This window comes from Camelus bactrianus, chromosome 16 (assembly GCF_048773025.1).
Source record: "Camelus bactrianus isolate YW-2024 breed Bactrian camel chromosome 16, ASM4877302v1, whole genome shotgun sequence".
Taxonomy (NCBI): Eukaryota; Metazoa; Chordata; class Mammalia; order Artiodactyla; family Camelidae; genus Camelus; species Camelus bactrianus.
Genome location: NC_133554.1, coordinates 38,521,258 through 38,545,799, shown reverse-complemented (window position 1 = coordinate 38,545,799; position 24,542 = coordinate 38,521,258). Strand labels below are relative to the sequence as shown.

Genomic DNA, 24,542 nt, shown 5'->3' with positions numbered 1-24,542 from the left:
TTTTTAACCCCTTCATTTTCACTTAAGCTTTTCTGTATGACACCTTCTTACGTCCAGATATGACAGTCTTATAGGCAAGTCTGTTAACCTGTACTTTCTAAAGAAATCAAACAGTAAAATGGCTATTGTTGACAGTATCTGACATTAGATTCTATATGATAATTTTTTTTTATCACTGAGATCAATTTCAAAGATGTAAACTTAAAAAAAAGGCTTTCAATGTATAGTGGAGAAATACATTTAAATACTGATCAGAGCATATATAGTTTCTGATGTATCAGTTAACAATTCTGGTAGATAGAATGTAAAGGAAATGATTCCAATTTTGGTCAGGTGCATGAATTATTTACAAAGATACACAGTAATCAGGGTGCTCTTTTAAAATGTGATCCATCAAATCTTAACACTCCCTTGTTCAAAACCTTCACAGAGCTTTCCATCATACTTGGATAGAATGAAATCCAAAGTTTTTATCAGGCCACCATGGTCAGGGCTCTTTCTCTCTGACCTCATCTCCTACATGCTCTTCCTTGCTCATGCCATCCCTCCAACACGCCACCCTTGTTCCTGCCTCAGAGGACCTTGCTGTGCTGATGGTCCCTTTTCCTGGAACACTTTTCCCACTATCTTGCTTCCTCATTTCACTTGGGTCACTCCTCAAATGTTATCCCCTCAGACAGTCCCTTAGCACTGCTCTGCTCCTAACCTGGATTATCTTTCTTTATAGAATTTATCATTACTTGGGATTATATTTATTTGTATACTTATATATTTTCTGTCTCACGTGAAAGTTTCACAAAGCCTGGAACTGACTTCGTCTTACTGTTGTATCCCTCACACCACCACCATCATAATTGCTACCATTTACTGAGTGCTCACTATACGCTAGGCCTTATTTTTAGCTTTACTACTTCATTAAATCTTAACAACCCTCAGAACAGTTTAACTTGCCCAAGATTTAATAGGTTGTAGAGCTAGGATTTGAACCCACCAATTTTGATTCTACAGCCTGACTCATCATTGTTACATTATTCTCATGCTAACAATATTGTTAAATGAATTAAACATACTTAGGAATTATCCCAAAGAAAAAATGGGTAGTAATGAATCAGCTATCAAGGCAGACAGTTAAAGTATCATGAATGGTTTCCTAAAACTACATTTTAATCAGCTTCTGATGTTCTCTGACATGTTTAAATATTTTAGTGCAACGAAGGTTAGAAATGTTTCTAAATGTTCCTATTTAAAGAAATCAACACTCAAAATTTACATTCTGAGTACAAAGTGTAAGTACATTAAGTCACCAAATACATTTTCCAGTCAGATCCATTCAGTTAGAAAGAACAGAGGCCCTTTAACAACTGGAGATTACACCTGTGCAAACTGTTACAGCCGAGTCCGCTACCACGCATCAGTGCGTGTAATAAAGTCAACACTCCCTCTAAGAGGCAAGTAAGTTGCAAAAATCAATCCCTCTGTAATCTTCAACTTCATAACTTTCTGAATTTTAAGTGAACTTGAATTTGCTAAAAGCAATTTAGACGGTACAATGAATAAGCCCAAGACATATGTGCAAGACAGTTTTTCCTTTAAATCTGTACTAGAATTGAAAGCTACTAAAGCCTGAAGTGAAATCATACCTGCTGAATGGGACTCTGTGCCTGAAACAATATTCTTCGTCCTAGTAGTTCTGCAAAGATACATCCAACAGACCAGATGTCAATAGCATTGCTGTAGTGACGGCTGCCCATCAGGATTTCCGGAGCCCGATAATACTGAGTAACAACTTCCTGAGTCATATGACGGGATTCATCTAATTCTTCCACTCTGGCCAATCCAAAATCACAAATCTAAATAGGAGAGATTATCAAAATATTGTCAAACAGACAATATGGAAAATGGAAAAGTTAAACAAAACAACAAAAAAACTAAACTCTTGACAGACCTTTTAAACTTTGAAAAGTTTTCAATGATACAGGTAGAGTATATTTGTATAAATATATAATTTTATTTGGAAGAGAGGGAAGAAAATATCAAAAGTCCTTATTTCTATATAAAATGAGATCTGCTTCTCACCTTCAATCTGTTTTCAACTGATACTTAAACAAACAAAAAGCAGCTGAATGCATAGTTCTAGGTTTAATGAAGAAACCAAGCTAATTTATTTTCAAGGCTGGCTTATAAAGGAAGATATTAGAAGGAAAAAGAGGTATATCTTGAAGACCTTCTGAGCTAACTATACTCACTGTCTTAATGAAATATACATAGTAAAATTTCTCTAGTGGGGAGGATATAGGTCAGGGTAGAGTGCATGTCTAGCATGCACGAGGTCCTGGGTTCAATTCCCTTGTTAAATAAACAAACAAACAAATTAACTAGCAAAGCTAATTACCTCCCCTATTAAAAAAAATTTTCTTTAAAGCTATAGATTTCAAACGGAGTCCTGCTGAATCCAGTTTTGAGGAGGTACTTCAGGAGTTCCACAAATATTTTACCTAAACTTCACATAGATCTATTTAAAATACTAATTCACACTCAACTGTGTGGCTATGTCAAAATGTAGCACACTGTAGAATACCAGTGCTAGTAGATTCATTCATTTCTTCATATCATAAACAGTTAATTGAGCACCTGTTATGTAGTAGACAGTATGCTAGAACGTGGAGACATAACAGTAAATGAGAAAGACTGGTTCTTTCATGCAGACCTAGGAATACATCTTTTCTTGCTATTTCTGTTTAAGTGAAAAATACGTAGAGGTTGCAAGGTGAGCTGTTAGTAAACAGTAGCAGTGCCACCACCGGCAACTTCTGCTTATTTTCAGGAATTAAGATTTTCTTGATACTGAGCAACCAAAACAAAAACTGGGAGCACTGAGGATGAGGTAAGAGAGAAATGACCATCTAGTAAGCTTCAGTGTTCTCACTGATTAACTTTGAGTCAACATTATAAGTGATGAAATAACACTTCTTACCTGTTTTCTAAGTTGAGGTCCCAGCATAATATTTTATTTGAAAAAGGGGTCTAGAAGCTTAAAAAATATTTGAAAACCACTGCTTTAAAAATAATTTTTTTTACCCCTAATTTTTGGCAATTCTTTTTATCTTGAATCTACTATGTCTGGTCACATCAAATGAATTTATGTTTGTATGTGGGGATGAATTAGTATGAAGCCAACATCTTTAGAAATGAAGGTAAATTTCCGGACCACACAGAAAAACCATACCAAAAAGGGAAAAAAGGGTATGTTGTTTATCAAATTCTCCCAAAGACCAGTGTTCAAATAATGCATAATATTTAAAAACGTTATTACTTCGGCATGAATTTTTAGGATCTCTCTTAAAAAAATTTTTTTTGGGGGGGAAGGGGAGGTAATTAGATTTATTTATTTTTTTAAAATTTATTTTTAGAGGAGGTAATGGGGATTGAACCTAGGACCTTGTACAAGATAAGCATGCACTCTACTGCTTGAGCTATACCCTCTCCCCCAGGATATCTCTTGAAACTAAACAAAACCCAAAGGAAAGAACTTAAATCCACTTTATCTTTCTTGTATTTATATTTTAAAAAAACCTAACCCCCCATCCAACAGAAAATGTTTTTCCTCTTACAAAGGAAATCTTTTGTAGGAAAAAAGGATCTAGAATTATTTTTGGCAATTTATCTGGACAACACAAGCTAAACCCAAAGTAAGAAGCTTATATGATCAGATAACCAAAAAAGATATTACAGTTTCCAGCAAAGTTATGTTTTGTGTTTAATAGGAAACAAAATATATTCACAATATTAAAGGATGCTAATTTTAAAAAATGCTTTATCATAATTATTTTCAAATAATTTTTACACTGGAGAAGAGAGAATTAGCATCAGTAGACTGGCACTCTGGCTTCCAAAAGTAGGCTGCTAAGACAAGTTAAAGGAGCAGAGCAAAATCTCAATTTGTTCTCATCTGTATGTTGTTTATTTACAAATGACATTTTCTTTTAGTTACTCATTCATGTAGCCAGAGGTTACAATACTATAACAGACGATTTGGAAAACGGACTGCAAGTAGTTAATGGTATTAAGCACGACAGGTTCTACACAAATGCCTTGTGAAGTTCTGCAACCAGAAACTGAAATAAGAAGAAACTAGCTTAAATGATTATAAAACTGATTGGGTCTAAGTAGGACAAAGAATTCCTGATTATAATGTTTTTATTATTTTATTTTATTTTATTTTTAGAATTAAAATAGGCTATGGGGATAGACTGCAGCTCTTTTTAAAAAGTGAAAAGGGGGTAGGGGAATGAACTCAATGACCTACAGAAGAAATATTTACTTTAGTGGTTTTTGGGAAAATTAATTTCTCTGTGGAAACAAAAGACTGAATTATACTATTAGCTGTTTTCAGGGAAAATATGAAGAATAGGTGTTATTAATCTTTCTAGAGTTAATACAGGAACAGAATTTTCAAGGCTATAGTGAAGGGAGAATTTTTATTAAAAAGCAGTATAACACATCAGCTTTTAAAGAAAATTGGCCCAGAGTTAAAAGAAAGCATTTAAAATTAAAAAATGAAATTCATTTAGATATTTGGTTTTAAGGTTTAGTTTAACTGCCAACAAGCTAAGTACTAATGACAGTCTTGATTACGTTTAAAGCAGGCAACATTTATAAACAGTTCTTTTCATTTTCAAATCTATCAGTTGAAATGTTAAGAATATTTATAATATAATGAAGCATCATGTAATATCGTAGCCACTCAGAAAGTAAGTGGAATTTTAGTTTGCTTACACAGAGATGACTCAGGTCTAGGAAGGCGTTCATCTCTAATTTCTGTGATGGAGAAAAATGTGGTGGACCCCTCACCACATAGGAGTTCTGCTAATACACATCTCTGTTAGAGGTAGGGAAATGCACACATGTGGATTTTGCTATTTGTGAGCCATTCTAACAAAAGACAATGGGGTGGGGGTGGTCCTGGGATAGGAGTAAAAACTGAAATTGACAACTTGAGATTTTGGGGCTACTAACCATAATACATCCTGTAACCGATTCCCTTTCAGAGGAATAACTGATGGTTGGCTACTATATATTGTGGAAACACATCTGACCCTTTTCTGGCTTAGTATTTTCACTTTTAAATGTTTCTATGTCCCTACTTTGCTACCTCAGTCAAATATCGTATAAAAAAGGTTAGCAGTGCAAAACTAGGCAGTCTTTTTAAAAGCCATACTTAATTCTCATGTAAGTAGAAGCTTACTGGTCTTTCAATATTTCTTCTGATACACACTTCCTTTATAATGGGACAATCTGAAAATAAATCACCTTCTCTGCTCTTCTTTCTAGTCACATCGCAATTTCAATTCCAGGTTTCCAAAACATGTGCAAAATATCATGAAGAAACCATAAGCCAAGACTACAAATTAGTTACTATGGCCACGACCATTGACATTGCTAGAGAAAACTGGGTTCTTCAATTTTTAGTAAAGTGATGAATATAAATTTAACCATTTCTTTCACAAAAACATGTTCTTAAACCTGCCTTGATATTCTGATTTTTTTCTCAGATGTTTGAAAAAACTGAAAAGCTACCTTTAGAACACAGTTGCTGTTCACAAGGAGATTCCCTGGCTTAATGTCTCGATGTAAAATGCCAGCTGAATGGAGATATTTCAAACCTGAAACAACAAACAGATTGAATTGCAGACATTTAATTTCCTTTACTCAACCAATGATTTGGGGGAAAACCACAGAAACAGTATACAGGATTTTAAATTGTTCCTTAAATAACAGCATAATGAACACTATTAAAAGACTGACTTAGTCCTACCTCAAAAAAAACTGTAATTTTTCTACTGTAAATAAAGTGTCATCAAAGGTTTGCACAGTCTTGAGATAATGTCTATAATTCAAAAGATTATTTAGGTTTAAGTATAAATAAGCCTTCCCAGCACTGGAGTTAGGGCTGACCAGACCAATAACCTTGAATTGCTCATAAGTGTGGCTATTGGAGCTCAGCTATTGATCCTCTCAGTCTGTGATTCTGAGCCTGCTCCAACAAAACAGTGCCCATTAACCAACAGGGAGCCTTTCCGAGGACATATTTTCATTGATGGCACAAAAATTCAGAAACTTTCCCAGGTTTGTTGGTAGTATTCTCTACCACTGAGAATCAAGAGGTTACTTAATTGGCAATTAATTACTTTAATAATATTTTTGACATCATAAAAGACTGTGGGCTTCAGCATTGCTAGATAAAAGGTCACAACTTAAAGGCTGAGTCTTTTGAATAAAATATAGCAAATCACATTTTTTTTTTACAAGTGTAAAAGAAGTCTGATACCCAATATCTTCCCTCTGCCACATCCCCACCCAGAATATTAACAAATCTACAGAAGGTGAACTTTTTAGTTTTAATATTTTGTAAAGGTTTTAATCTTTTTGGCGGATGCTTTTCAATTTTTACAAAGAATGTCTTAATTCTTTTATAAAGAATGTCTTAATTCTTTGAATCCTTTGGCGGGGCGGGGGGGAATATTTTACTAGGTAAGAAAACTGTTTCAGCTTTAAACAACTCTCCATTTGTAATGGCAAAATTCTGAAGGATACACCCTTTGGCCAGAAGCAGCTCCAACAACATTGGCCCAAATCGCTTCTCTATCAAATTGGTGTTCTTCAATGAGCCAGCCTGGAGAATTAGCTGATTGTTTCTACCAGTCTCCTTCATGCTTTTTTGGCTTTAAGAGTCATTTTGCTTTTCTAGAGGTGGACTCAGGCATGCCAGCCAACACTCTGACCAGGCTCACCTATTGGTGGTTTGAAGAATGTATATCATTCATAGGGAACACTATTACTTTTCAGTTTTGTCATCTGATGCCAGCCGCGTACTCCTACTAAAGGTGGTTTAGTGGAAACTTTGTGACAGAAGAATCCCTGCTTGACAAACCATCCCGCTTATTTACCTCCCCAGATTAACCCACTTGACTGCCTAATGAACTAGACAGGGCCTTTTCCATAGTTGAAAATAAGAACCATTTGGCTACCCTTAAAAGCCTCTTATTTAATATCAACTATAGAGATTATTAAATAATACCTTGGTCAAAAGAAAAAAGTCGTTAGGGAAGAAGTAAACCTTGAGAGGTCAAGTTACTTAAAATTCAAAGAAAACATTCATTTTCAGTGACACTACCTTTTTTTCTTCATAAAGTAAATCTTACCTCGCAAAATCTGATAAAGAAAAACTTTGACATGATCTGAGCTGAGTGGTTGAGGAGAGACGATAATTTTATGTAGGTCACTCTGCATCAATTCTGTGACAACGTATCTTGAGGTTTTAAGTTAAGGAGAGTTCAGAGAATTCAGCCCCCAACCCCTCATAGTAGGTGCCGTGTCTAAAGAATAACTTCTGTTCTTAAGGCTGGAAAAAGCTTAGGGAACGAAAACTTCTAGGCAGTGTGACAGAGGTGAGAATTCCAGCCCTCACAAGATAAAACATTGCCAAAATTAAAGAACTTTTAAAAGTTAGCAGGAGTAAACAACCAAGTGACTTTCCTATAATTAGTATTACGAAAGAGAAAAATAAAGGTAAATATTTTAAATGACAGCCAGGCCAGGGAGAGTATGGAGGCCAAACAATCTCAGGATCTACTCAGACATGTTCCTGGAGCATCCTCTGAATCCAAACAAGAGAGGGCTGTTGGCCTCACACTAGCCACCATGGCACCAATGGAAAAATGTCAGCCTACCCATCAGCTGTGGCTTAAGTTACTTTATAAAGTATGGTACTCCTAAAAATGTGTAAAATGCTTAGTTCAAATCCAAATCTCTCTACAATCTTCACAACTGAATTCTTTTACTTAAATTTTTCTACATTTATACCTTCCTCACTAAATTTTAAGCTTCTTAGACTTTGTACTCTGTTATATCCTCAGGGTTTTGCTCAGTCAACACTAGGCAGATGATCAAAGGCTAAGGGTCCAGGGAGCAAGAGATGTGGGAGGCACTGTCTTTGGCTCTATCTAGAAAAAGACAGATTCATGTCTTACCCTGTCTTCAGTTAAGAACTCCTAAAAAGCTTGAGTGAGTTTTATGATTTAAGTAATATAACCTTCCTTAAGACAAGGGGTGAGGGCCTTTGACTTTCAGAGGCTCCTGCTAGATTTCAAATTCTTTTGACACCTTGTAAAAGTTAGCTTCACATTCTGAGTGAAACGCTAAGGCTTCCCTGGCCCTGTGCAACTGAAAGCAGGGAAAACCAGACAAAAAGTGTCCAAGTTATTCTGCTTTCTTACCATAGTTCCTCAGGTCCTAAACTTCTTCTTCCAGAGAGATCCTATGGAAGCTTTGGAAAGGACAAACCATCTGATACCCTGTGAAACACCTCTTGTACTAGTCCTGTCCCATAGCTAATCCTAGAAGAAGACAGGTCATCTCAAGAAGAGGCTGCAGTCTTGGGATGCTTAGCATTAGCTATAAATGAGCTAAGAGGGTCCTGGGACTCTTGTTTCAGCACTTACATGCTCATTTTAAGGGTAAATGCTGGGCATATAAAGATAAGAAGGAGTCTGCCTTCAAAACTTATAATAAAAGTGATGTCAGGCTTTGGAACTTAGCTTTGAAAAGGTTCTTACAACATCTCACTACAGCAAGTGATCATGATTTGGGGAGAAGGGTTTAAAAACACTTAATTTAATGTTTAGCAAAAACAAGTAGAAAAAGGGCCAGCTTGGGAGTAGGGAGAATGAATAATTTGATAACCCCTGACACACATAACATGGAGTTGAAAACGCCCTCATCCTTGAGGCATTTTCTTCAAATGGCTAGCAGGACACCCAGCTGTTGGCTTTCCTTCTCCCTCTGGCTGTTTCTTCTCAATACTCCTTCGTTGGTTTTCTTTCCCAACACTTAATGTTGAAACACCCCAGGGCTTGGTCCTCTTCTCTGTTGATAACTCACTTTCTAGGTAATTGGATCCTTTGACTTTAAATAACATCCACGCTAATGACTCCCAACTCCATATTTTAGTTAATCTTCTTGCCTTAAGTCCAGCCTTGTATGTCAAACAGTTTACTCATCATCTCCAAACTGACATCTCAAACTAACATTTCCAAGATGTATTCTCTACCCTTCCCACACCACATACTTTCTAGCTAGGCTTTCCCACAACAAACCTATTATTCCAGCAAGTTGCTCACACCACAAACCACAAACCTTGGAGTGTCATCCTCGATTCGTCTCTTTCTCTCTCTCTGCCTCCAATTTATCAGAAAATACTGTTGGTTCTTCAAAACTTAGCCACAGAATTAGACCACTTCTTATCATGTCCACTATTACCACTTTGGCCCAAGACCCCTAGATTTCTAAAGCACAGAAGCCACAGTATTTTTGCCTATATACGGACATTAACTTTATTATATATAGAAAATATAATATTAAGATTTTTATACTCTTAGGTATAGTTTTTATATTAGGCTTTATTAACCAGGCTCTTTCCAAAGAAATACATTCTACTTCATAATGAAAGTTAGTCAGGAAATAAGATCTGGCATGTAGAATTTCCTTATAGGACAGTTTCAGCAACAAGTTAGAATCATTTTATAAAATGATACACATCAGCTAAATCATAATATTATTATCAAGGTTAGAATTAGTTTTCATCCTAATAATTAAAACTTATTTTCTTATAAAATTTTTCAAACACACAGAAAACTTGAAAGAATTAAACACTGATCACCATATGTATGCCTACCACCTAGATTCTATACTTCACATTCTGTCCTATTTGCTTTAGTGCACACTTATCCATGGCTCTTTCCATTCATCAATTCATCTTATTTTTTGGGTGCATTTCACATAATCATCCTTTAGAACGAAAGCCAGATTATGTCACTCTTCTGCAAAAGCTTCCCATTTTTAGAGAGTCAAAGTCCTTAAAATGTCCTGACAGGGCCATAAATGATGTGGCTTTCTTCCTTCTTGGACCTCCTATCTCTTTCCTCCTTGCGATTCTCTAAACATGCTAGACACACACTGACCTTAGGCCTTTGCTTTGACTGTTCTCTCTGCCTGGACTGTGCTTCCCCAGACATTTAGTTGGCTAACTCTTTCACCTCCTTTGTGTTTTTGCTTGAATCCTATCTTTCGATCAAGGCCCACCTTGACCACTCTAACAGTGCATCCTGCACTCCTCATCTAATTCCTACCCCTTTGCACAGCTCTACTTTTTCTTTTTTCCTTTCGTACTTATCCTACATAATTTTCTTATTATGTTTATCTGTCTCTCCAATCCTGCTCTGTGAGGCTGAAGGTTTTTGTCTGTGTTGTTCACAAATCTATCCAAAACTCTCAGGAAAAATGCCTACTAAGTCCCCTATAAATATCTGATGAATGGATGAATATATATAGAACATCTACTGGGTACCAGCCACTTGACTAAATATTTCAAATATCTCATCTAATTTTCATGGCAATCCTACAAGACAGGTGGTGGTATCCCCAATTACAGATGAGGAAATTGAGGCTAACAGAAGGCAGTAACCTGCCTAAGGTTACATAATAGTGAAACTTGGAATTGACTACATTTAAAATTGTTTCAATGACCCCACACAATTAAGGATTTTATCTTCTCTTTTTTTCAGTTGTACTTTTAAAACCTAATGAAATATACTAAATGTTCACTGCACTCTTTATAAAAGAATTTCAGCTAATAAATGCAGAAGCAATGATATAGTAGGGAAAAACAATAACCGTTTTGCAACCTCTAAGATACCATGGATCTAAGGTACCAATTATCAATGGCTGCTAAAATCACTTGAAAGAGATGAGAATACCACTTAAATCCACAACTCAATCTTAGCAGCACTTACTGTGGGACAAGATACTATGTCCCTAAGATTTGCACACCAGTGCCTATAAAGTATTCATGTCTAAAAAAACCATATAATCAATCCTCTAGCTCTAATGATCAGTTTACTAGAAATATGGGGAATAAAAAACCAAAAGACACCATGAGGAAGCAATCAGCCAAACACACAATATGGATTATTCTCCAGGAAAAATATCTCCAATAAATCAGTGACCAAGAAAAAAGAAAAGGAGAGGAAAAAGGAGGAGGGTTGTGAGGGGAAGGGAAGGGAGGAATGCTTGGGATAAAGAGTCTCAAGAGATATAACCAAATGCAATGTATGGATTTTGTTTAGATCCTGATTCAAACAAAGCTGATTAAAAAAGAGATCTTTGTGGCAACCAGGGAACAGATACTAAGATATTAGCTATTTTTATTAGGTGTGATAATAATGTGATGGTTATATTTTTAAGGCCCTTATCAGTTAGAAATGCATATTTAAGTATTCTTAGGTAAAACAATGTGATGCCTAGGATCTACTTTAAAATATTCCCACTTTCCTTTCCCCTATCCTCTTAATAAGAAAGGATAGAGGAAATAAGTGGTAATTGTTGAAGTTGGGTATTGTGTATATCATAGATACTATACTATTGTCTCTACTTTTAGGATTTAAACATTTTCCAAAAAAAACTCAAAAAACAAAAACCCCCAAAACTTTATCACAGAAAACTAGGGAAATACAATGAAGCCAGAGTATAAAAACTACCTAGAATCCTACCTCTTTGAACTAACCTATAACATCTTCATGAAAATGTGTGTTCATAGATGTATGTATATTTAAAATTGAGATTATAGTATACATATGGCTTTGCAGCCTATTTTCTTAACTTAATAAAATATAAGCACTCCCCTGTTATTAAATATTCAAAAGCAGTATTTTTATGTCTATATAGTGTTCTAGTATACAGATACATGTGTAATTCACTTCACCAATCTATCACTGGTAAAAATCCAAGTTATTTCTAAAAAAAATTTTTTTCTACTTTACATACCCTGAGATAAACATCCTCTATATACAGCCTTCTAGGAACCTGATAATTTCCTAATGATATATTCCTTGAAATGGAATTATTGTGTCAAAGAATATCATATCATACATGTTTTTTTTTAATTTAAAATATCTTATGAACATCTTTCCATGGTATACAATCCTTTATATCATTTAAAGTGCTTAAACAGTATTCCATTTTATATATGTCACAACTTAAGCAATCCCCTATCCATGAACATTTAGGTTATTACTATTTTTTCTTTTTACCATAATATAGTTCTGTGGGAGGGCAAAGAGCTTTATGGTTTTGTTTCATAAAGGATCCTTGATTATGCATAGATCCTCTCTCTTGGATTAATCCATTTCTCTAGAGAAGAGCCCTCCAAACTTCTATGTTAGAAGGCACAGGTCAGGCTGCCAGGGTTCTATATGAGTGAGAGAAGGGGCCAAAGACACCATAGTTCAGCTCATGCTGTCTCCAGGGAATAAAGCTTTATTTAGTCGTCTGTGGAACAGGAGAAGATCTGAACATCTGAACATCTTACTGCTTCTTACCCAGGCTTGCAACCAATTCTGTGTCCAGGCCTACCTGCATCGCTACTTTCTGAGATACTTGATACCTCCAATTCCTGAGCGGCTCTGATATTCCACAGCAAGAACCAACCTGTTTCTGCCTCTTCTAGTTTAAGTTTTTAACCCTTTACTGATATTTTAGGAGGACTGCAGGAAGGACTGGCAGTAAAGATTCGTGTTCTACAAATTGTGTTTTCATGTTAAAAACTGTTTACATGTTTATTGGCCATATGTATGCATGAGTATGAGAGAGAGAAAAAAAGAGGAAGAGTGAGTGAGAGACAGAGAGAGAGAATTGTTTCTGTTCTTTACTCAGTTTTCCACTGGAGTGATAATTTTATCTGTAAGAGTGCTTTACATATTAAGGAAATCAACCTTCTTGTATACACTGAAAAATGTTTTCCCACCAGGAAATCTTAATCATAGGGTAGAGACAGAAGAAAACTTCTATTTGCACCATTAAGCCATAATCAGAAGTCTTAATATTCTTGAGTTGGTTCCAGAAATTACAAGGGATGAAAACAAAGGAACATTACACAGGAAAACAACAACAACAACAGAACAAAACCAGAAAAACTTGACAACTGCCATCCCTGTATTAAGTATTGTCAACCAGGGCTTTTACTCAGGAGAAAAAAACTCCTTAAGAGCCTATGAAGCACTTTTCTATATGGGATGTCAGTCATGACTTCTGAGTTTATTGACAATTTTTTTGTTCCTGCCAGGACTGTAAAGTTCTTGCATGTAAGTAAAGAGCAGGTTATATCTGTCTCACATATCTACAAAGCAGGCAGCCAAGATGCAATGCCAGACTCTTTACTGTTAGTACTGACAGTTGGTATGCATGCAAGCAGCAGAGAGAAAACATCTTAATTTTCCAATTATCAGGTTGAATTCATAGTGCTGGCACTTGAAAAACTTGCTTTGACTTATAAAAGGAACAAACTGATACAAAAGCCAAAAACAGAGAATAAGTATGAAATAATGTCATATGCTTTCTTCTAACAGTGATTACATTTTCAAAGAAAAGGGAAAAGGAAAACACTGTCTGGCTGGAATGGGTACTGTTCTAACCAGATATCTTATAATTACTCATTTCAGAAAAAATTCTTATGTTTCACTTAGCGTTACAGATTGGGGTGTTGCTTACCCTAGACCTACTGGATTTGAACTGTCAATATTGGACTATTTTGACCAACAAAAATAATAATTTCATATGGTTCAACCTAATACAGGGCAAAGTATTACCAGATATCAAAAAACTGAAAAGCAAGGCATTCAAAATGAACACAAAGCATGAGTTCAAACAGTAAGTCAATTCTTCCATACTAAGAGCACATATATATGTGCATATTTCTCATAAAACATAAACCAGCAGGTATTCCCTCTGCTAAACACAAATGGTAAGATTACTATGTTACTGTCCTCAGAATCTGTGAACTTAAAAAAAAATTTCATTCAACCTCCTGTTATAATATTTAAGAAAGGGGAGTTTAAAAGAAGCATACTTTCGTATCTCTGCTTCTTGAGAAGATGACAGGCTGCATTAAAAAAGAATGAGGGTAGGTTAATAAACTCTTAATTTAACCAGAAAGTAAAGTACAAAACTACACAGAACACTGTCTACCTTCACCATTTTGTTTAACTTGTGTAGAGAGGCTTTCCCCTTCATCTAATATCTTTTAAACATAAAACACCAAGAAATTTTAAATGTATGATTTCTACAAAGTGATTAAAACAGCCACTGTGCAGAGAGTAAGTTTCGTCAAACTTTAGGTTAGCAAAGTAAATTCTTTAGGGCCGAAATAAATATTTTTCACTCCAGTGAATAAAGCAGTTTTTTTCTTTACAGAAAACAAGCCAACGACCAGGCTAACCTTTTTAATTTTTATTTTTCTGGAAAATGTAATTCCTGAATTTTGAGATTTAACAATATAGCTGCAGAAATTTAGAAGCAACACACACCACCTTATGGTAAGGTTTCTGTTTTGCTCTAGCAGAAATCCTCTGATGTCTCAATCCCCGGCATAATGTCTCCCAGATGTCTCAACTAGTTGCCATGCCAACTAAAGCAGCTTAAATTAAATGAGGGCCTGAAAAGGCACCTGCATCACTCCAGGTCTGTTGCGCATTAAATAAAGCTCTCTTGACAGGGACTCAGAGGTGCCATTAACTTGAACGGCAGCTATCTTATTATTGTTTCTGAGTAATTTAATGAGGGTCTCCAAACAAGAGGAAAAACAGGGTGCTCTTTCCCTCTCCCGGTCCTTCTAAATGGGACAGCCTCTCCAACAGCTGGTGCACCCACTGGGTCAATGACTTTGCTGTGGCCTTTTAAGTTACCATTGGGTAAAGGTAAAATACAGGACCAAAGTTGGACTTTCTGGAGAATAGTAGCAGATTAACCATTTTCCCCTATTAAAACTCATCATTAAAAATATGATTGTAAAAAACATACTGTGTACAGTATGCCAACCTCAGAGCGATTTGAACAGCCCTGCTATAAAATAAATTGCTGCTGATTGCAGCAATTAGTTAAGTAGTTCCATGAAATATGGATTTCAAAATGTACTGATTTGCTTCAGAAAAGCGAAAGATGCAAATTAACAATTATAAATGCAGGGGGTGGGGGGTGGCAGCTCTTGATGCCTCAGGTGCCCAAGAGACACAAGTGTTTCTGTGTCGTTTTAAAGAGTTAATTGTGTGTGTGTGTTTGTAATATTCACACTTCAGAAGCTTCTTTATATATAATTGGGTCAAAAATAGTCCTTTTGCTGCTTCCTCAAATATTATTAGTCAATAGGGAATATTACTTAGCAGAAACACAGACTTAGGCTAGAGAGGTTATATGATTTACCCAAGGTCACATTTCCAGTTTGCAAAAAGCCAGAATTACCTTAGGTTTCCTGATTCTTAGTCCAGTGCTCTCTCTACTCCACCAAGCTGCTTCCCATAAAAGCCTGCCTACTCTTCCCATTTCTTAACCAAGTGCCACCACAGTATGCAGATTACTTTGAAATAAAGAAAAGCTGAAATACTTTGAATCATGTGCTATGAGGAGAAGAAATGGAGAAAGGAGACTTTTTGTGGAAGGTACTTAAGTGCCACTTGATGTCAACTCATTTAATCCTCACTAACTTGTAACTATTCCTATTAAGAGATGAGCACATCGAGGCTGGGAGAGGTTAAGCTGCTGGCACAGAGCTCGGATTCAAACCCAGATTGTAATGATTCTGAAGTCTGACCCTTTCCATGAAGTTTTTGCCTTAATTTAACATCGAGAGAGAAAATGAAACTCATGAAAGTGACATTACTTGCATGTTGCAAAAACTAGGTTCCAAACAAAAATCAGAAATTCAATACTGTACTACATGGTGTGGCTTTTAGCATCCCTCCCTTGCCATGTGTCTTCAAGTGGGAAGTCACTCTCTTCCTTCTTCAACAAATAGTCTGAATAGTAGCATATGCCAGACACTGTTCTAGGCACAGGAAACACAACGGTGTACAAGAGCATCGCTGTCCTCACCGAGTTTATAGCACACCAAGGGAGATGGACAATTAAACAAGCAATTACAACAGATTCGCTCAAAGATCACAACACTGTTACAGCTGTTAATCTCATAAAGCCCCCGAGGCACTGCTTTGGGATTGAATATGCCAGACTTGACATCACACAGCCAACAGGAATAAGAAAAAGTAGCACAACCAAGAGATACTCTTCTAAAAAAATAAATCTCAAAATTATTAGAATTGCTCAATTCCAACAGATTTAAACCTTTAAACATGTGAGAAACCATCAAGATTCTTTCAGTTCCTACTGAATAACTAATCAGATACACATTCTAATTGGCAGTTTACCTCTATCTATAAAACCACATACATGCTAACATTAGGTTTCCTAAAACAGTTCACCTTTTTTTTAAAAAAAAAAAAAAACACATGAGAAATGATAAAAATCAAAGCAATTAACATTTATCGAGTTCTCTCTACATGCCAGGCATTTTCTAAGCACTTTATATGAATTATCTCTATGAATTCTCACAGCACAAGTAGTAGATTATTCTAGAGAACTAATTGTTCTCTTTTTGAGTTTTAGTCTTTCCTTTTGGAAGGAACTGAGTCTGAGGATGTCTGAAGTGATTGCCCAAATCCACACAAGTACTCTTGGTCATTTCTTCTAGCACTTGAACTGCAACAACCTCAAATAAAAGACAGTCCTACAGTTTGCTGAGAGACTGTGTCAGTTTGCTGAAAATTATTTTTGAGCCTACTATGTGTCACTTTTAACAGTCACCTCATTGAATCCTCTTAACATCCTGGGACTATTCCTATATAACAGACCTAGGCTGGGGGTAAAGGCATGTCAGGTTGACAGGCTAAATAACAATACTCCTTTTGCAAGCACCTGAAAAATAATATACAAAGGTTAAAAAATCATAGCAGCAAGTTGTCCTATCTCGCACTTGCCTCTTTCTCTTTCTACCTCCTGAGTATTCACTTCCTTCAATTCTTATTCCTTTCATTCATCCTCCTTTAGTCAAATTATGAAACTAAAATTGCCAATTCAATAAAAATTTTCCTGTACCTATGAATCATATATGCTTAACTTGAATAGCTTTATTATATTCCTTATATATCCTTTAATGGATAAGGAGAAGTTTAAAAGTCAGCATGTGTGTGTGTATATACATAAATAGAAGCCCTGACTAACCTTTTGTGTGTGGCTGGCTAGAGGGTTGGGGTAGAAGCCCTTGACAAGATGGGGGAAGAGTCTGAACTAGAGATTGCTGGAAATATAGGAAAGGCCTTTGGTGCGGAGGTCTAAATTGAAAATATAAGTTTGGGAATCATTAGATCTGGTAAGAAATCACAATCTCTACCTTCTACTAAATGAAATCTGCCACAGATGGGGTATTAATTTGCTTTTGGTTACAATCTTCTTTTTTTAATTAAAAAGTTTCTTTTTTTACTAATTTTTTCCCATTTCTTTCCTTCTTTTAATTAAAAAAATCTGGATATTGAAATTATGGAAGCATGTCACCATTAACGAGTTATAATGTCAACCTTAATGATGTGATGCTCTTTAGAATAATGTACGTCAGTTGTCAACAGCTGAGCTGTCAGTGCACAGTGCCCAAATATACTATGCAAGACACCATGCTAGACTCTCGCAAAGGTTGCTGAGGAATAAAATGTGTTCATGGAGGACAGAGGAAAAAGCAGGAAAAAACAAAAAGAAAAAATCTTCTGAGGATCAAAGAAGTGAGGTGGGACTATACTAGAGATACCAGAAAGGCATGTTTAGGATTAAAAACAGTTTTGTACAATTTTCTTTGATGCAAAAAGGGATTATGGGCAAGAAGACTAGGGAACTAATGTAGATAGAGCCTGGCAGCCAACTACCCCTTAATGCTAAACCTCCCCTGACTTCTTGCTCCAATTAAAACAAATCTATACGATGATCAATATTTGTTTAACCCACCTTGATGCTGCTGTGTCTATTTTAGGAAGTAATTTAAGAATGCATGATAATCAGACTCATGGCAGAAAGCCTGACTACTCCAACTGTCAAAGGTAATTCTGTAGAAAAAGCTACATAATCACCACAGAAACAAATGCTGACACCAAATTCTGACCTTCAATTATGAGTAAGATGATTGAGTCCTTTTCTGTTTTTAGGAAGTCATGATTATTCAGGCAGTCTCAGAGGCTGCAGGACTGCTGCCAACAGCATCTTTGTTTAACCAGCATCATTAGCATCAATAAATACTGACTGGGTACCAAGTGGGTGTAGAGAGCATGCTAACTCAATGACAAAACAGAGAAAAAAGATGGATGAATGCAAGGCAACATTTGAGAGGTTAGAAAAAGACTGAGATTGATATGTAAAAAAAGGAGGAAAAAACAACAAGAGGGCAGAAATATTTTAATGTATATGCCCACAGAAACCTGATCAAAAAAGAAAATAGCTAATATTTGTTGAGAATTTTGTGTCAGGCATCCAGCTTAAACTCATTTTGCCTTATCTACCTCTAATTACTCTAAGGAGTAAGTCCCATTAAGACTCCCATTATACAAACAGGTGGAGAGGTTTAGAGAGGTGAAGGAACAAGCCAAAGGTCACAGCTCATACACGGCAGAGTTGGAGCTAGATGCCAGCTTTTGCTGTTATCCTGTGCTCTGTCTTTCAAAAGATGAAGTAAGTCTCAGAAAAGGTAAACGAAATCATTCTACTTGAAAAGAGAGCAGATTTTTTAAATGAGGAGTTAAATGGATTTAGGCAGTGGGAGGCAGTGTAGGGTAGGCTTTGGAATCAAAGACCCGGTTAAAATCTTGACTCTGTCACATACTAGCTTGACATTAGGCAAGTTAAGTAACTTCTCTGAGTTTGTTTTTGCATTTATACAATAGGCACAATGATATCTACTATGCAGAGTTACTGCCAGGGTTTAGATATTGTATGTGAATCACATACAAATGCCTGGCATGTAGGGAGCACAGATTACGTGGTAGCTTCTGCTACCATCATCATCACTGTTACAGGAGGAGTACATGTGGACTGTATTCTTATTTCCAACACTTCCCCCCAGGAAAAAGCCAAAGGAATTGAAGTAAAACACACACAAAACAGGCAACCAATTAAAAAGGCTCCTTCTATGTACTGATCTTCAAAAGAAAGATCAGGCAGTCTTAAAAGGATGTGACTGCTTAAGAGGAAAATTATACCCACTTCTTATTAATGGGGTCTCATGTGTTTTTTTGTTGTTGTTTTTTGGTGCCAAAAAAGAGTATGTTCATCCATGCTAGTCACATTCCTTCATATGAGGACAAAAAACTCTTCTTTTAGACTAAGAAAAGTTTTCTACAGGGCATAAAGCATATTATTTTTGAGAGAGACCTACAGTTGGTTTTAGACAGAATGGAAACTAGGGGGGACAATTAAAAGTGTTAATCTCCATGAGATCTCCACACAGGGCACTCCTGGGTTTGGTAAAGGGCTTCTAGTAACCTGAAAGTTTTCTTCAGTCTTGAGCTCAGGGTGGTAAAAATTAGCTATCAGATTGGTATCCCCTAACTGATTAGTATTTCATATATCCAAAACAACACACACATGAAACAACTTTGCTTGGCTCATGCGTATCATATTTTCTTTGGAAAAATGCCGCTTCAACCTAATCCTATTACCTGCCATCTGGTTCTCATGTCACCTCCAAGTGATATATCAGTAAGTGGAAAACTGTCAAACACGTAATTATTAAACCCATCACCAACAATTCAGTGCTCCTGATATTTAATAATGATATTCATACATTATACAGAGAGCAAGCTTATAATAATAAGTAGTATATAAGTAAACTGTACTCTGGCTAAAATACTGATTTGTGCTAGTGTACTGTGGGTCTGTTAAGTTCCCTGAAGTACTGCCCTCGAATAAATTGAGTTGGTAGCAGGAGACTCAGCGGGTCTATGAACTGCTTCCCCATATCCTCCAATTAAGGCAGGTCTGATATATTTAGTGGCTTCTGAAAGGGGTCTCTGTGTAACAAAGTATTCTCTCTGGTATCTACCAACCTTAAAAAATAGAAATAAAGTCAGAACAGTGGGATAGGACAAAAAAAGATCAAATAAATAGTCCTATGAGTGTCCCTAAACTCTCACACCTGAATTAAATATGTCACGAGGCTAATCATCAGAAGGTTAACCAGAAGGTTAAGCAGTTCAAGAGAATGATAATGGGGTTATGAGGCTTTTCAGGAGCTCAAATTAGATACGGCTTTGTTGTTATTCACTATTACACTCTAATAGTTGGGAGGCCTGGCAGCGTTCCATTCCCACCAGCTGGGAAGTTTTAGAGGTATATTTATTTTGTAATAGAGGTGAAAAGACTAGATTCTTCTTTAGATTTTTTTGGCTTCACCTGAAACACAGGTGTTTCAAAGAGCTGGTATGAATAAGTTCCTCTAACTATAGCAACTCTCTTCAAAGCAGAGGGAAAAAATTCCAACTGAGAGTTCCAACTTTAAACAAGTCTTTAAAATAGCCTCAGGATTTGCTAATACACTGAAGCCAAGGTAATCTTTATGCAGTCAGGAAGGGACTACTACTAAGAGATGTGACTACTATTTTAGGGCATAAGAAGGGAAGCAGTTCTTGGGAGGTTAGGTTAAAGGAGGAAATTATGTCCTATCTCTCTAATTAATAAGAAAGGTTTGGTTAATGTAATAGAAAAAGCAGTAAGAAAGACATAATGTGGATGCAGTCTGGATGGAAGGCTTGGAGGTGCTAGCAAGTTGTACACAGAATATACTTTCTGCGAAGAGGAGACCAGGTAAGGGAATATGAGGTACTAAGGTTGACAACCTATTCTTCATGAACAGTTCACATCTTATTAAAAAAAAAAAATCCTCTCTATAAACAGGCTAGCTTTATTACTGCCGGGCCATTATGAAAGTCCATTTGTTTGCTACTGGCATCTGTTGTTAGTGGGCTTGACATACTTTATTTGTATCACAAAGTTCATAGGAGTTCCTACTGTCTTCCAGCTTCACTGAACTCTACCTCCTCTATAAGGCTTTCTCTTACTACTTTTATAGCACTTATTAAGTGCTATGCACTGTTCTAAGTCTACTTAATAATCTCAATTTATTCCTCAAAATAACTCTATGAGGTACCATTATTATTGTCATTTCATTAACCATGAAATTGAGGCACAGAGAGCTTCAGTAACTTGCCCAAGATCACACAGATGGTAAGAAAAGCTGGGATTCAAATCTAGGTAGTCTGACTCCAGCTCCTTGCTCTTTGCCACTACAATAGATTCTCTATTACCTCAAGCTAACAGAATGCTGACTAGATAGGCCCTGAACTGACTGTAAGAATTTTGAAATAAACGGAGAATAAGGATCTTGTTCCCATTTCACATGATTTCACGTGATGTGATAATACGTCACTAAACTCAATACTGCTCTTGTCAGGTAGCAGAACTATCGGATAATTAGAGTATGATGGAGAAGGGGACTGATTTTAGAGTGCTGTTATTTAGGCTCCAATACCAAGAACACGTATGGGAGAAGCCACCAAGGCTCTGTAAGAAGAAAGGGAGACACGTACTAGTCAATTTCCTAATATAACAATCCTTTAAGAATATGTAATGAAGGTCAACTCTTCACATTCCCATGTTTGGCCTTGCCAATCAGTCTATGACTTAGACTGTTCCCACCTCTCAGACAAAAAAGAATAAAGCTGACTCATTTCTCAGCTTCTAGAGACAGTAAGAACCAGGGGAATTTACAAACTATTACAAATAAATGCTTGCTGTTGATAAGGGTTATGCAAATATGTCATAAGAAAGCACTACTACATAAGCACTTTAAGTATAGAGAGCTAGTTATTCTGGACAGCTCAAGTTGTGTATATGTGTGAAAATCTGTGATGCGGTCTTATGTAAAACAACTACCTATCAGGTTCAAAAACTCGCCATCTAGAATTCAGAACTATAGTGGGCTGATCTGCCTGCTCAATGGAACTGAAGCGTGAGAACACATTTATTGCTCTATGTGCAGTGAGCAACTGATGTTGTATGAAAAACTGTTAATGATGTGTTAAAAGCTTTCACAGCCAAATAAGGGTATTATCTGGTCTAGCTGGATTGGGAAAAGAAAATGGAGAACCTGCTGTATCAAATTATTTTCTACAGAATGAATATAGACAGAAAGCTTTGAAACCACAATTTTAATCCCTAAACAGTCTTTACTGACTTAAGATAATGAAAACTAGACAATTCTTTCTTCCACTTCATATGGGACAGAGACCAATTCTAAGCCAGATTATAAAAAAGAAATCTTGCAATATTAAATATTTATCAAGTAGGATCCATGTTGGGTCAACAGTTCTACAACCATTTTTTTTTAAAGTCTTCATCTTCATGAACATGAGTTGGAAAAATTATGAAAATCAGGTAATTTTCTCAAAAGGATACAGTGAATTTCTGGTTTAATAAACTATAGTGTGCACTCAAGTCTGGTTTCTGAAGCCATGGATTCTCTTATATGAAAAGTCCAAGAATGACAGTTAAAACATGCTTAAACCCACATTAAGCACTAATTCTAAAATCTTGCCATTCCTGTTGGAAGGAAAATATCACAACCATAGATATGTGAGATTTGATAGTATCTTTTTCCTCACATTTTTTTCTTCCAAAATCAAGTCCACATAGGAGAGAGATTTCAACCTAGAGCTCAGATATGTAACTGCCTCAAATCAAAATGAGGACATTAAATAGCATGGGTAATGAAAATCTGGTTTATGGATATTGTTGATTTCAAACAATGTTTTCCACATGAAAGAAAAACAGCAATGTTTCACAGAGAAAATTGCTTTCTCTTGTAACAAATGGTCTGCCCTAAATATTATCATCTTCTTTGTAACAAAAAGCATGGGTGCCTTTGCAACTAGAAAAAAAATCTGTGTGTGCTTCAATTAGAATCACTGACCTTTTCTGAAGCATGCTTGTGCTTCTCTATAGAAATCAATGGAATAAAAGGTCACGGTGTTAAAATGTTTGAATATAACAATCTCTTTCTCAGACAAAGGCAAATTCCTCTTCTTTTATAAGGTAACTAATTTGTTGCATAGAATGTCAAAAATAAAAAAAATTGAAACTACCTTTAATTTGCAATTTAAAACTGACTTAAAAAAAAGTCACATTCCACCACTGGAGAAAAAAAAAAAGAAAAAAAACCCTGGAAAGCTGTCATTCTACATCTTCTGCCATGGCCCAGAAGATTCTGTTGGCTGAGTCCTTGTCACTAAGGCTATAACCACATATGCAATAAAACAGAAAAAGCATCCTAGAAAATATGATGTTATTTCAAACCTCAGCTCTCTTCTTCCCGAAGTGCCCAAGACAAGCTCTGTGCCCTTCAAATGTAGATTGTAGAGCCTGGGATTACCAATCTTCCATCATCATAACCGTCCAAAACAAATGCACATATATACAAACCCAGGCATTAAGAGCCAAGAACAGAAGCTGAATTAAATGACTGAAATAGTCACTATTTTCTCTGACTATAAAAAAAAAAAATGTATTTGAAAGAAGAGCCTCTATCTAGATGAGAAACATTTTACTTCTCCAATTTTTTTTAAATTAATGAAGAGAAGGGGCAAATTCTTCAATCACCACTTAATCCATTCAGAGGATAAAGACGCACATATCAGTCATATAAACTGCACCATGTTTCCTACTGCCAATACAACAAATCTTAACACTTTCTCCAAGAGACAATAAGTCCTCAAATTAGACCTAGCCATCCTTTCTTAATGGGTCCGAAGACTCACTTCTACATCCAATCTACTTTCAAATGTCTTTCTGCCCAATGGAATTTGAGAGCAACTTATTCGAGTCTGATCTATTGTAAAAGCTGCAAGAATGATGTCATTAAAACCTGAGAGCAGATTGCTATCAGCGGTATAAACAACCACAACAGCACTCTGAAGGGAGCACAAGCCTCCTTCAATATGCCAAGCTACAGATGCTTCCTTCCTTAATACACCTACCCAGTGCAACCCATCACCAGTGAAGTTCATTTTTGGTTGAAGATTTTAAAAAGCAAAGTTATTAAAAGGAATAGTTATGAAGGGCAGAGAGGATTCAAAATATACAGAGAAGAAAAATCTAGAAGAAAGATCTAAAACAGGTATATCAGAAGTCTGTTTCTGAGTACTTTCTATGGCAGTTGGGAAGATGTGAAACTTAAAATGGTGGTCCATTTAAAGGGATCAGCCTCCTCTGTCAAGATACAAGATCTGTCATATATCAAATTATACCTCAATAAACCTGGGGGGATAAGATATGAGATCCAACATAGCGCCTTATTCATTTGTTCACAGTAACCACTTTCTAACATTTTAAACAAATATTCTATTATGCATAGAATGTATAGATGCACCACCTATTAGCATTGTTCCACATTGCTATTTCATTAGAACAGCTATGCAAAAAGTTATATGAACCCATGAACAGAAACCAGATACTGCCTAAAATTTTTTGGAAAAGTAAGAATATGACCTGAAATATTGAAAATATATTTA

At 36.1% G+C, this 24,542-nt stretch overlaps 1 protein-coding gene across 1 annotated transcript in view; it reads right to left on the bottom strand.

The window, feature by feature from the left end:
- NLK (nemo like kinase) overlaps nt 1-24,542 on the bottom strand; it is a 131,892-nt gene that overhangs the window by 18,275 nt on the left and 89,075 nt on the right. The window contains exons 4-6 of the mRNA XM_045519052.2: nt 7,203-7,309; nt 5,578-5,663; nt 1,641-1,850 (exon numbers count right to left, since the gene is read on the bottom strand). Coding sequence (XP_045375008.2) covers nt 1,641-1,850; nt 5,578-5,663; nt 7,203-7,309 — 403 coding nt within the window. The remainder of the gene's footprint in view (nt 1-1,640; nt 1,851-5,577; nt 5,664-7,202; nt 7,310-24,542) is intronic.